The sequence below is a fragment of the Lepisma saccharinum genome, chromosome 6 (assembly GCF_977018435.1).
Source record: "Lepisma saccharinum chromosome 6, izLepSacc3.1, whole genome shotgun sequence".
Lineage (NCBI taxonomy): Eukaryota > Metazoa > Arthropoda > Insecta > Zygentoma > Lepismatidae > Lepisma > Lepisma saccharinum.
In genome coordinates this window covers 20453395-20468446 of record NC_139234.1, presented here as the reverse complement: position 1 = coordinate 20468446, position 15052 = coordinate 20453395, and the positions used below count along the sequence as shown (strand labels likewise).

Sequence of the window (15052 nt, the reverse complement as noted above, 5' to 3'; positions counted from 1 at the left end):
GTTATCCTCTTGGAACATGCGGGGAAGGGTTTCTGATCTTTACCAGAAAATGATTTCCTTTATCGATGTCCTCGACTTTACTTGAGATAAAATATATCCTCCATTTACCTGTGGCGACATAATTGTGTGCAGCAATTAGCCCGCTTGAGAACGTAACGATCTTGGAGCATCCGTTTCGGCCACAGTAAACGCACAGAAATGTTATTGTTTCCGCGTCAGATATGAAGAGTTCTGTTCCGGATATGTGCGGTGATGGGTTTCGCTTTTATTCTGTACAGTGGCAGTGTTACAGGATTACTAATTGAAGGGCTCGGGTATATAACATAGTAAGTGACATTTTGGTCATTTCCGAGTTCATTAAGAAAAAAGTTTATTTGAAGCTATACTACTGCAGATAAATTGTTTCCGTGTTGTGTTTACCAATTTCACAAGGCTTCACTGAGTCCAATTACAATTACACCGGTATGTTCCAATTCAAAAATCAGCACACCCTCTCTCTCTACCCGCCTACAAAAGTGACAAAAGTTCATTAACAGCTCAAATATATCGGGAAATAAAGGACGATTTGACAGATTCGGCCTTTCTTTAACCGATGGAAATCCAGACTTGGGAACGGCGAGGGACGGCTGTGTTTAGATACGAAATCTGGAAAGGACTTTGACCCTTCTGAAATTCATGGGACTTAGCCGTCTACTACGTTATTAAACAGATTGGCTGGCCAGAAACTGCCTACTTTATTGTAGCACTAGCACGACGATGGCTACTTTTTCGACATTTTGCTATAATTTTTTTTCTATGACAAGGTTACGTCGTACGACATACCTCTACTCTTTTGCGTCACGTTGTTGGACTAGGCAGTCAGGTTCATTGTCTCCATTGTCTCGCTCAAAAAATACTCTAGGGGTCCCTGCATCGAATCCCGGCATGGGTATTTTTGTCACTTCATCATATCACCACGATTAGCCAAAAGTTGCAGAACAGCAGCGCTAAATAACAAAAATATTCATTTTTAATTTTGATTGAGCCATGCTTTGTGGTGAGGTGCAAGAGACTTAACGTACGAATCAGAGAACAAGGAAAATAACAGTAATAAACAAAATGTAAATTTAACATTTCGATACATTCCTACATCTATAGTTCCGTAAATGCCTGTTTTCGCTGTCTGAAAACTTCTTATCCCGGAAGATTTTTTACAACGCCAAATCATTACAGGAAAATAAAAACTTCGCCAAATATTTCTGAAGGAGGAGAGTAGGATTCTCGTATACAGGGAACTTTTAATCCCTTCATACTAACTTTTAGAATGAATTGTTAGTATCATTCATCGAAATCAAATACATTCGGTATTAATATAGTCCAATGCCACCCTGACTTTTAAATACCAGGTACTTTCTAAATAGAGAGTCGTGGTAGGGCGTCTGACTGCCACGATGCAGACAGGGTTTCGGTTCCAAGGGTGAGTGATTTCAGGCGGGAATTTTTCCACCAATGTCCGTGCATGTACAAGTCACCTGCAATAAAAATGGGACTTCTGGATCCTGAAATTCTCGCTTCCCATGCAAGGCGTTATGTGTGTTGTCTAACTACAGGGCGATAAGTGGATTTTTATATCAAAGTTTCAATAATAAACTTCTATCACCGCCGTAGAGTTAGGCAACACACACAATATCTTGCAGGGAAGCGAGTGTTTAAAGATCTAGGTTTCCTATTTTATTGCTGATTGTACGCTGTTAAAAAAAATGTTAAAGCGATACATGGAGTGGTCCCATGAGGTCCACACCACAGTTTGATCAACGTTGGGTTAAAGTAACATAGATAAATGGTTGTAATCAACACCATGTCAACCCAGCTCAGGTTAAACGTTGATCCAATTTTGATGTAGACCTCCAGTGTTGCTTTAACACCTGTGTTTTTACAGAGCAGCAGCTCTGGGGTTCACTCAGGCTCTAATAATTGGGTACAGGGAGGGGATAAAGGTGGCCGGTGCTGACCACATCACTCCCACAAACGGCCGATATTGTTTGATGTTTTGTTTGTTCTGAATATTGCAATAAGAAGTAGATTTACTCTTTTAAAATGAAAATGTCTTGAGTTCTCTCAGTGTTTTCTAATGTTCCATGTCTTTCGTAATGATGAGAATGTACAATTGTTAATTAATCATTTAGCTGTCGTTATAAAGTTATCTTTTCTAAAATGATTAAACCTTATTTGCTAGTCGTTCATCATCTCGGTCATATCTGTTCTAAAGGAGCAGCCTTTTTATCGCAAATTATGGAAGTGATAAATGTTATGTCAACTATCTTCGCGTGCATACGCAAACGCCTCATGCGAAATTATCTGTAACGCGAAGAGGATAACAAGTTTCAACAAAGTTGATAAACGTTTATGTACTTAAAGTGTCAATATTTTTAGTTAGAAAGCTAATTTTTTTTTTTTTTTGTATGTGGCGCTGCGGTCTTAAAAAATGTAAACGAACTGTACGCTACAGTCGTAGCAAGAAGAGAAGACTGCGGTCAACTCGCGAACTAAAGTGGAGACAGTCATTTGTTTCCTTCTCTCGCAGTCACCGTAGACAAGAATGTTCTCCTTCGTCTTGTGGCCCCGTGTTTATAACTTCCCTTGCTTATCTGTAAAAAAATTCAACAGCGTTAAATATTGCGGTTCTACATTCGCTGTCTATAGTTTTTCCCCATCCTGATGATAGAAACACTTGACACTGAATAAAGGTAACGATGAGGTGTTGAAGAACGCAATTTTTGGCAACGAAGGGGCAGGATTACGAAGGAAGCAGCTGATTGCATCACCCACGCCCCCTTCCACTAGCGTACGCAGAATTTTTTTTCTGAGGGAGCTGAAATTGTAAAAGGGGAATATGTAATGAGCGTTATAACTGAAATTGTATACAGGGGAGGGGTTGTAACAACTGAATGTTCCTCGCGAATTTCACTGTAATTTGCGCATGTGTGAAAACACAGGGACAATCTTAAATTGTCTGCTATGTGAGTTTAACGTATTCCATAACGTTGCCAAAAATTGAATTTTATGAATACAGTTTATCAAAATTGATATGCCTCGTAGTGGCAGACTTTGTAAGTTATTATATCAGTACTATTTTTCCTAACAATTTTTCTGAATTCGATGTATATTCTTTAAAATAAAGCAAGGGTGCTGGTCATAAGCTCCGCCAATTCCCACGTAGACACGCCACTGGAGAAAACTTGCCCGAGTGCACTTTCAGTCTGCCGACTTTTTGAGTGCATCTACATTCTACAGAAATGCTCGCGTTTATTTCTTTTCGTGTCTAGAAGCATGCCACTTGTGCGTTGTAGGCGAAGAGAAAATTGACCTAACTGCTTTACAAAAATGAAGAAAGAAGAAAAGAAAAACCCTCGGTTCATTCCATAGCCCCTGGAATTGCAATCATGCGTTCATTTATTGTCCATTTGCAATGTAAAAATATATGCCTTCCAGCCTTGGTTGAGAATAACACGTGAGCAATGAAACGAGCAATCATAGAGCCCGACAGCCAGATAAATTCTCCAAGCAGTTTTGCATTTCAGGTTTGGAACGTGCTGCCACCTATGAGACATCGCTTGTACTACAACAGAACTGCTTGAGCAACGCTGACATCTCGTGGCCAGAGTTAGAACTGCGTGGAAGTGAGTGTGCAAAGGCAAAGGCTCTTTGGCTCTTTTCATGCACATTTATTTCACACAAATCTGACACGAGATAGAAAAAAATACTTTGTGTTGTGAAGGTTAATTAATCTCCAGATTCATGTCAACTACAGTTAAATTATCCAAGTAAAATAAAATAAATGAAAAGAAGTACGAAATACGATTGATCGAAATAATAAACATATTTGTATATTTCCTTTGGATTTAACTAATTCCTTGATTGAGGAAGCTGAAAAGAATTTGAAAACAGTTCGAAAACAGTTTGTCTTGAAAATGACAAAATTGTTAATGCATTTTATTCTTAGAATAATATGTTTCCATATAAGCCAAATTTGAATTTCATTATTCACTCAACACTCGGTAACGCGTCTGACTACCATGCTAAAGGTCCCGGGTTCGATCCCCGGCCGGTTCAAATCCGGGAACTTTTCTAACGATGAAAGCGCCCCGGCGCCCACCCAGCGTCGAATAACATGGGTACCTGGGGGAAACCCTGGGGGGTAAAGGCGGTCAGGGGCGTGATGCTGATCACATCACCCCCACTCACGACCGGATCAAGAAAGCGTGGGGCGTTACCCCCACACCCCTATACGCCTTCATGGCGTGGTGCTAAGCACAGGGGAGCACTTTACTTTTTACTCAACATTTCGACAAAATATGCAAATTCCAACTACGTTGTGTTTGTGTAACACAGCACCAACCTCTCAAGTGATAGCTCCTAAGATCAGATCAGATAGTGTATAAAATAAAGAAACAATACCACATCTACTAAAGCAGCTTCTGCGCTTCTAGATATTCTGAAGCGAATGTTAGACATGTTCATGTTGGGTATTTAGAAAACTAGATTTGGTATGTTCTGAAATCTGGTAAGCATAGTTGTCTTTTGATCTTCAGTATTTCTATAGCAACTTTATTTCATCGCAGAATGTGCACAACCCCTAAACTATTTATTCCTAAACATGATATGTACAGTGGGATCCATGAGTATTACCGTGCAAATTGTCCATGACTACATTAATTTTTCTCTTACATCCTATGTTTTTAAGCGATGGATTTTTATGTATGCTGGTGCAGAAGTTGTCAACATCTTGTTTTGAGTTTTCTTTTTTTCATTCTTGAAGCTGTTATTGGGTCAAATAAAGTGCTCAATCATGGTGATGGACAATTTGCACGGTAATACTCATGGATCCCACTGTACCAGACAGACCCAAGCATCTACCGACCATTGGTTGAGATTGATACATGAGAATTGAGGTACCCCCGCCCTCCTTCACCGGTGTTATGAAAGGTTTGGCTAGCTTGTTAAATTGACTGATTTTCTGATCGCGTGGCGGATTAAAGGCTTTGCCAATTTGCCAGCATTCGATTACTCGTATCTGTAGAGAAATAGTTCGTTTATATAACTACCCTGTTGTTTCCCATGTGTCTAGGCTTGTCTAGTTTGTATTTCTATTTTTGTGTTATTTTTACGTTGCGTTTCTACCTCTTGGTTGGGACGATCAGGATGAACCGATGAAATACAGTTCCTTCATTTTGTTTATGTGCCTCTTGAACGCGTCCCGTGTAGCGGCTGGAAGCACGCAACTTGCCGGCGATGATGAAACAAACACAATGATGCACTAATGCCTGACCAGGGTTAGAATCTACGATCTCTGGCTTCGTATTCTGATATATACCCAACGGATGATGGTTAGACTTACGTGGTTACAATGAATATGAGTGCCTTCTCCTTCCCTGAAGGTTTAACCAAGCGCATATTCGTTTTGCACGAAAGTGAATTTGGTGTTTCTTCTTGTGCTTTTTTGATGCATGAAATCTGAACTGTAAGTTAATAACAGGTTCATTAACATTGATGTTAATAAGGATGTTTTATCTGCAGGCTGAATTGTTTGATGCTGTCCGCCGACGGCGACGGGAAGACACGAGCGACGATGAGGACCAGGGCCTCCCCCACAGCCCCTGCAACTCCCCCACCACTGCCGACATCTTGGAGCAGGGTCTTAAGGTAAGTGTTCTATTTGTTAACACCAGTGTTGCGTTATGTACTGACCTTGAAGATTCGTGTGATAATTTACCGTTTTCCACCAACCACTTTAAGTGCATATTCTAAAGGTTGTTTTTGATTTGGTTTGAAGATGCCATGTTGAAACGCCTCGACAGATTTCTCACATATTTGAGATGGTCCGTACAATTAGTGTGGTTTGCATTAAGTACTATTTTATCAATTTGTAGGACGTTTCGTTGCATACATATGCAGGGTTCCCACTGACCAGGGAATCCTGGATTGCATTGTAGAATACTTTCAGTTTGCGGTTGTTATTTGCATTGAGAAATCCTTCTTCTAATTTACAGCTGTTGCTTGCACTGAGGAATTCTTCTTCCAGTTTACGGCAGTTGCTTGCACTGAGGAATTCTTCTAGTTTAGGGTGGTTGCTTGCACTGAGGAATTATTCTTCTAGTTTAGGGCGGTTGCTTGCACTGAGAAATTATTCTTCTAGTTTAGGGCGGTTGCTTGCACTGATGAATTATTCTTCTAGTTTAGGGTGGTTGCTTGCACTGAGGAATTATTCTTCTAGTTTAGGGTGGTTGCTTGCACTGAGGAATTATTCTTCTAGTTTAGGGCGGTTGCTTGCACTGAGGAATTATTCTTCTAGTTTAGGGCGGTTGCTTGTATTAACAAATTCTTCTTCCTGTTTACGGCCTTTGCTTGCACTGAGAAATTCTTCTAGTTTAGGGCGGTAGCTTGCACTGAGAAATTGTTCTTCCAGTTTACGACCTTTGCTTGCACTGAGAAATTCTTCTTCTAGTTTAGGGCGGTTGCTTGCACTGAGAAATTCTTCTTCTAGTTTAGGGTGGTTGCTTGCACTGAGAAATTCTTCTTCTAGTGTAGAGCGGTTGCTTGCACTAAGGAATTATTCTTCTAGTTTAGGGCGGTTTCTTGCACTGAGGAATTCTTCTTCTAGTTTAGGGCACTTGCTTGCATTAACAAATTGTTCTTCCAGTTTACGGCCTTTGCTTGCACTGAGGAATTCTTCTAGTTTAGGGCGGTTGCTTGCACTGAGGAATTATTCTTCTAATTTAGGGCGGTTGCTTGCACTGAGGAATTATTCGTCTAGTTTAGGGCGGTTGATTGCACTAAGAAATTCTTCTTCTAATTTAGGGCGGTTGCTTGCACTGATGAATTATTCTTCTAGTTTAGGGCGGTTGCTTGCACTGAGGAATTCTTCTTCTAATTTAGGGCGGTTGCTTGCACTGAGGAATTATTCTTCTAGTTTAGGGCGGTTGCTTACATTAACAAATTCTTCTTCCAGTTTACGGCCTTTGCTTGCACTGAGAAATTCTTCTAGTTTAGGGCGGTTGCTTGCACTGAAAAATTGTTCTCCCAGTTTACGACCTTTGCTTGCACTGGGAAATTCTTCTTCTAGTTTAGGGCGGTTGCTTGCACTGAAAAATTCTTCTTCTAGTTTACGACCTTTGCTTGCACTGAGGAATTATTCTCCTAGTTTAGGGCGGTTGCTTGCATTAACAAATTGTTCTTCCAGTTTACGGCCTTTGCTTGCACTGAGAAATTCTTCTAGTTTAGGGCGGTTGCTTGCACTGAAAAATTCTTCTTCTAGTTTACGACCTTTGCTTGCACTGAGGAATTATTCTTCTAGTTTAGGGCGGTTGCTTGCATTAACAAATTGTTCTTCCAGTTTACGGCCTTTGCTTGCACTGAGAAATTCTTCTAGTTTAGGGCGCTTGCTTACACTGAAAAATTGTTCTTCCAGTTTACGACCTTTGCTTGCACTGGGAAATTCTTCTAGTTTAGGGCGGTTGCCCTACACTGAGAAATTCTTCTTCTAGTGTAGAGCGGTTGCTTGCACTGAGGAATTATTCTTCTAGTTTAGGGTGGTTGCTTGCACCGAGGAATTCTTCTTCTAGTTTAGGGCACTTGCTTGCATTAACAAATTCTGCTTCCAGTTTACGGCCTTTGCTTGCACTGAGAAATTCTTCTTCTAATTTAGGGCGGTTGCTTGCACTGAGGAATTATTCTTCTAGTTTAGGGTGGTTGCTGCTTGCACTGAGAAATTCTAGTTTACAGCGGTTACTTGCATTTTGGAATTTTCCTTCTAGCGTGCGGTTGTGGCAAGCATTTAAAAGTCCTTTTTGATGTAACGTTTCGGGAGAACACACACTCCCTTCATCAGATGTTTATATGTTGCGTTCTGCCACAACATTACATCGAAGCAGGATTTAAATGCTTGTAATAACCGTAAGCTAGATGAAGAATTGTATAACATTGATCCTATGTTTTATTTTTGTTAATTTATTTTCAGTATTGTCGAAGAAACTTCAATTTTTTGAATAGTATGCAAAGTCGAAGACTTAACACTTTATGTTAAGTATTATACTAGAAAGCTATTTATAGAAGTACCTGGACAAGCAGAGAGAATTCAGTTTGCCTCACTGAGAATGGTAACCTTAGCATATGCCTTTGTCAAAGAATGTTTTTTGTAAATGCAACAATGTATGAAATTGTTAAATTATACATTGTTACAGTTTATATCCCTTGTTCTTGATAAAGGAACATGTGCATGTACGAGTATGTCAAAACGTGGAAACAAATTGGGAAAATACGATTACAAAAAGTAAAATTTTTACAGGAATCTCTGATTTCTCTCAAATGCAACAACAGGCCAGTTGCTATAAAATTTTGAATATAAAAAAATCAGTACTTGTTTACTTCGTCATAAAATTGGTGACTTAGCTCCGCTGCCCATTCTTAAACCACTCATAGCTCAGGTCATGTCCTAATATTGCAATCTGAAACTTAGCTATTGGTATTTACGTTAACCATCCAAACAACGACCGTGATTTTCTTAAGAATTTATTAATAAATCTTATTGTAATGCATAGCTCGTGAACAGTAAACGTCCAGAATTAAATGAACCCGATAATTGTTGAGTGATAATAAGTGTTAATATTTGCATGAAGAGCAGTTGAATATATTTAAGCAAGCATAATAAAGCGTGTCAAATGTGTGCAATGGAACGTAAGGAACCTGACAACTTAATTGTTGTATCTGCTGTCCAGACCATGTCACGTTCTCCTTATTACAAAAGAGCAAGAACCAGAAAAGGGGTTCCTAGCTACTGGTTTGAAGGCCGCAGCGCCCAGCTGCCACACCCTTCCCTGTTGCTCGTTTATGCTCTTATGTTTTTCCGCACTTGGAGCCCGTCGAATAGGCATTTCCGTTAGTTCTTACTGTGGAACTGTGGTTGCCAATTAGTGTTTATAGCCGAAGATTCCGTTTGGAACCGAAGGCCCTGATGTGAGTTGAAAACCTTTTTGCTTATTCGAAGCGTTCGCTTAAAAAAACTGTTGTAAAGTAACACCACAGTGTCTTCCCAAAACACATTGAATTAGGTAAATTGTGTTCTGCACTGAACATAGATCTTGCGTGTGCCAATCTGTTTTTCTTGCGAACGCTTCTTTAGAAGGGTTTAGACCAATTCATTTCTTGCTGTGAATTAGTTTTGTAGTGCATAGCATTGGTGTAGTACCTCGAAACATATACGTGCCACCAGAGCATTCCGAAACTTTAGGGCCGTTGTTCTCAATTACACTACCCCAAATTCCATGTAACTTCATTTATTGTTAAAAGAAAAGTATCCCTTGTGCATTACACCGTCCCATGGAGGCACATTGTGGATGTAGGACATATTCTCGACCTCGGTCATAGTGATGTGATCAGCACCTACGCTCCGACCTGATTCCCCGCTCCTTGTCCTAGGATTGCCCCCAGGTATCCATTGATTAGAGGATGGGCGAACCCCAGAGTCGCTTTCTGCAGGGACATCGTCCCCACATGAGATCACCCAACCCGAGAATCGAACCATAGTTTCTTATCTTGGAGTCAGAAGCACTATTGACCGGACCATCTCAGCTCCATACTTCTTCAAAATCTGACTTTTGATACTCATACTTAATTGTAAAATCTTGTCCGCGCTAATCATTTTTTCCAAGGGCAAAGCCAGAGCTGTGTTCACCGATATTGTTGACCTTAACTATAGCATTTCCAACGAAATAGGATAAACTCACTGCTCCTTCAAGTAGCCAGGAAAATAAAACTTTGCCTGTAAGACCAAATCTATAGATATGGGCTATAGCCCTAGTTAGAAGCTTTCCTGTTATTTTCAAAATTGTTCAATAGTTATTTATCTGTCGAACAATTGTTCATGTAATTGCTTGTAATTTGCAGTTGTCGCGATTAGCCACAATTGGAAGAAATGCGACGTTAAATAAATCAATGAAAGCTATTTGAACTTGTGTTCACTTTTGGTTGTAGTAGTTATCTCACAATTTTAACAACCTTGAGCTCTCTTTCACCAAGTTCTTGCTAGTTATCAAAATTCAATTAGTATTATTTAAACATCCATAGTGCTAATTACAACAGAATGTTCCTACTTTTGCGTTCTGTGTTTTGCATTTTAACTTCGTTAGTATTCTTATATACAATATTAATATGTGGGCTTCAAAATTCAAGGCTCCTGAATTTAACTGTTTTAAACTAAATTTTTAGTAGAAATTCTGTATTGTTGATATGGCGCGTTGGTAATCCACATAGACAGACATTGTTGTGATTTAGAAGGAGTACAAAACTTTTGAGTGAAAAGTACACTTTAGGAGAGATGCATGGAGCATAAAAGTCGAAATCAACATGGATCCGCAAATGAACAGTTTGCGAGAAAATGTCAAATGTATGGGTGTATTGTTGCGATCCTTGCACACTTGACCAGGTGCTGCGGTATTAGTATTAGCGGAGATCCAAGAAACAAAACCGAAACGAACATTTTGACTTTCTTTCTTCTTGCTAACTCTTGCAGCTTGAGCTTGTGCCATAATTTCTGAATCACCCTGTATTAAATACTGTTTGACATGTTAAAAACTCCATGTGGGGCACTGAAACGTCGCCATGAAGATATAGTGCTTTAAAAGAAGTTTATGATTTTGAAATTTTAGCGTATTGTTAAAGATTAATGTTCATTAAACTTTATTGAGTACGTAACTGCGATTTTTGAAAACTGTTTCTTAATGCTCATACGATTCATATCTCAGTGAAGTTGATAATTATCGGAAGTTCACAATCTCCTTAATCGGTGACGTAACGTACGTAAAAGCGAGTTACATAATTGCCTAATTAGGCACAATAATCTGGTGATTTTCTAGATTTGAACCTTCCGCATGGAGTTCCTTCCCTTCATAATCGTTATTATTTTTAGGATAAAGAGACGCTTGAATTCATTGCGATGCGATCAACGCCATTTATGCTCAACGGCTTGAAAGTTCGACTTCCGGCAGTTTCGAAAAAAAAAGAAAAGGAAAAGATGCGAAATACTCGACAAGATATGCTTTCCCAATTATTACCTGCTTCCTCCGGGAGCAAATCGTTATCGGATTGAAGTGTCGTGGCTTTGGCAGACCGGCCCACGCTCCGACGTGTGCTAGATTGTAGTGAAAGATTTGTTCTTCTTTTATTTTTCAATGGTGCTGATGTGACGTGTTGTGTTGAGCCATATTTTTTTTATTGGGATCGTGCATAGATGTGTTGTGGTGACGTTAGTGTTCAGTGTTGCATAACGTTTGCTTTGAGGGGAATCTTCAGTGTTGGATTTCTGAGAGATGCTTTTCGATTTGTACTTTCAAAGAAGGTAAATTGAGCGTAATATCCTTATGGTGTGGTGCTTTGGGACAAAGGTCATTTGTGTTGTAACGGGTTTGCGGTTAGTTTTTTTCTTCCCTTGCGCGAGTTCAGGACCTGCTGGAACTTACTCGGTTCGTCCAGATGTAACATCACTTTCCACATTGCTTTGCGTTGAGTCCCAGAAACGGACAAACCTATGGACACAAACCTATGGATGTCCATTTCCTCCATCTTAAAGTTGTGGCTAGTGCATTCATTGCACTAAGCATTCGACAGTATCTGATAACATAACTGACCAACTTAAGAGTACAGCTGTTCGACTTTTTTTTGAGCTAACAAGGTATTACATACCACTCTTCCTTTGAGTGGTGTAATTATAACCTTATCTTGCATACTGATTAACGGTACAAGATTACACTTCTTCAACATACATGCAATGACTGTGAGTGCAAACTTTTGTTCTTTATTCATTGTGGTGTCATGAAGAGTCTGCTGAAAGTCAGATGAACAAACATTAGTAAGACGCCTCAGACAAATCTAGATACTCGTATCGTTCAAACTTGGAGTATGTATTTTACTCAAGTTCGGGCACTAATTGTTGCATACCAAGTTCCGTAACAGTTCTGCTACATAACCTTGAGAAATATAAGACTGTGTATGGTTATAATTCAATTCTACAAGCTATGACTAGTTAGTTAATCACATGTGCAACATTCATTTTAATGCCCAGATTTGTTTTGAGTGGAAGATGAATATTTACAAACATGACTAGAATAATGTAAACTAATGAAACGATGTGCAGTAGAATTTGTTACTATTTTCAAGGAGCATAATAATATTGAATAATTGCAAACATACTCAAATAGGGTGTACTAATAGAAAGCGTTGTAGGAGTATTTAAGTAATTTTTTAGAGGCATGCATACTGAACAACTATGAACATACGAAAAGAGTTTTAAGTAATAAATAGCTCTGCAGTAGTTGTTCAGGTAGGGCATATGTACTGAACAATAGCAGACACATTAAAATAGTGTAACCTAATAAAAATAATAAAAAGTTGTGTGAATCAGTATTCCAGCTACTGAACAATTGCAAACATATTAAATAGTACGTATATAAAAAGCTGTACAGTGGTATTTCAGATACATTTTTTATGGATATATCGTACATATTGAACAATTGCAAACCTACTAAAATAGTGTAAACTAATAAAACGCTGTGCAGTAGTATTTCAGGTACTGTTTTTGCGACATTGTGAAATTTTGGGAAAACCTATTCTGGGAAACTTTGGAATTACACTTTAATCTCGTATCCCATTCCCGTTTTGCTATATTCTTGAGGTAGCTATATATATTTGGAAACTGTAAATTTTGTAATAATTCAGTTTTTGTTTTCTTAAGTTTCGTTCTCTTTGGAACACTGACACAATCACAAACCGGGAAGACACTATAGCTGGTAATCCTGTCGAGAAGGTCTGTGGCCTCAAATTAAACACAGGATTGATGTTGCACAGAATACAACCGACTGCTCCTCCGTGCTCTAATTTTCCAAGGGGAACCTAATTATAATAGAGGTTAATGGATGTAATGCACTTTTTGACTAGATTTAATTGGAGCTTAGGGCGAGGTACGACAATGCTCTGTTCGTCCTTCAGGGCAACAACAAAGCGAGGTAACCTTGAGGCAGTTCACCAATCGAGTCTGTACGTTCAACTTACCAGACTTCCTTTCAAGCTCTCATATCTAATTAATAATTACCATGCAATTTCAGGCTGCATGTTTACAGTCAGGTTTATTATGGCCTTGAACGCTGTCTATTTTCAGATGAATATTTGCGGAAGTTTCTACAGGGAGTGTCCTAGTAGAGGTAATAATACCAATTAACGCATTGCACTTTTATTGGCTAATTTAATATCGCCTCCCCTCCCCGTTCCAAAATATGGTACTATAGAAATAATTTGAACGTATAGGATTGTTTCGCATGCGCCGACGAGTTTTGCGTTCTTCCAATTCGTACACTATTGAAAGATGCCGACTTCTGTGAGGGAGTGGTTAGCACGGAGCGCTACGACGCTAGGGGTCCCGGGTTCGAATTCCGGCCTGGGTGTTCTTTGTAAAATAAACCGAATTAATCAATCAATGTATTGAAACGTGCATCTACCACGTTGACATTGTACTGTGGGGCGTTGAACCAAAATATTTACGTATAGCTCGACCAAGAAGAGAAGAACCCTCAACCGAAGGTATCGTGGGCAATGCAATCAGCTGCTTTGTCTCTGCGTTGCCAAAATCTGCTGCTTTCTTCAACACCACGTCGCCACCTTCATTCAGTGTGAATTGTTTGCATCATCATGAAGGAGAGAACCGTACACGACGAAAGCAGAGGCGTAATATTTAATGTTACTGGGTTTTCCCCATCTTGGTATAGCAGTAGGGGATTGTGGACGGGAATCAAGTGGTCACCAGCCCAAGAACAGGCAACCTAGTCAAATATAAGTATAAACTCAGAGGCGCGACAGTTGACGAATGCCTGATTCTCAATCTGCAATTTCAGCTTCAGATGAAGATTTATGAACCTTATTTTCGGATATCTAGCAGATGTATATTACGTTTTGAAACCTAATAAATCATAGATTCCTGCGCCGTATTTTGGACTATATATGATATCTATACCATACATTGCAGCAACATAATGGAAAGTTTCTATATCATATTTTGAAATACGAGTATAGTGCACATCTATAACGACATAAATACCAGTCTCTAAACCATATTTTTGAACAGAGGGAGCACAATTTCTTAAAGTTCGCGAAATTCAAGTGCGATTTTGGTTAATAATGGATGATCGAATTGAGGAACATTTTTAATTAACTGCAAAAGGGAAGAATCAAAGAAAGGCGAAGCTCCCAACTAATTTTTTTTACTTTCAAACATCTGTCAAACTTAAGTGAAGCTGAACTGAAAATACACCGATGTTAAGGCTCGGCTGGACCTACAGCCATTTTCCAATTTTTTTCTCTTTTAGAAAAACCACTATTATATTCCAACATCTGAAAAAATTACATCTGCTTAGAATTCATTCTAGAGCATTCAAGTGAATATTCGTTTGTCGTGCTTTCGCTGTTGTCTAGATATTCTTAATAGTTTAATATACTTACGTAGGCACAAGACTATTGATAATATCTAGACGACAACGAAAGCAAACCACGTGAATACTCTGAAAGGAATTATAAACAGATAGTGTGTGTGTGTGTGTGTGTGTGTGTGTGTCTGTGTGTGTAATATTATATTATATACGTATATATGAGGGCTATTTTTTCCAACCTCAGATAGGGCATGGAATCATAACCACAGTGAATAGCAAAATGGGTTTATTGACAAAAGTTACGTACACGTATAATCTACTTTTCAGCGTAATCACCAAGAAGATTCAGACATTTATCGTACCGATGCACCAGCTTTCTAATACCCTCTGCAAAGAAAGGTACCGCCTGTCTGTTGAGCCAGGTCTGCCGATCCTCCGCATTGGTGTGGAAGCACCGTCCTCCCAATCACTTCTTCATGGCCCGGAAATGGTGGGAAGTCACGGCGCCGGGTCTGGGATGTAGTGAGGGTGATCAAACACTTCCCAGTGGATTCGTAGAAGGTCTTGGGTTGATGCAGCAACATGCGGTCGGGCATTGTCATGAA

The 15052-nt window shown here is 39.3% G+C and overlaps 1 protein-coding gene across 5 annotated transcripts in view; it reads left to right on the top strand.

Annotated features, from left to right (window-relative positions):
• LOC145988615 (uncharacterized) overlaps positions 1–15052 on the top strand; it is a 627408-nt gene that overhangs the window by 506658 nt on the left and 105698 nt on the right. For all 5 annotated transcript variants that reach the window (XM_083123628.1, XM_083123627.1, XM_083123630.1 and 2 more), the window contains one exon: positions 5557–5682. In XM_083123628.1, the coding sequence (XP_082979754.1) occupies positions 5557–5682 (126 nt within the window). The remainder of the gene's footprint in view (positions 1–5556; positions 5683–15052) is intronic.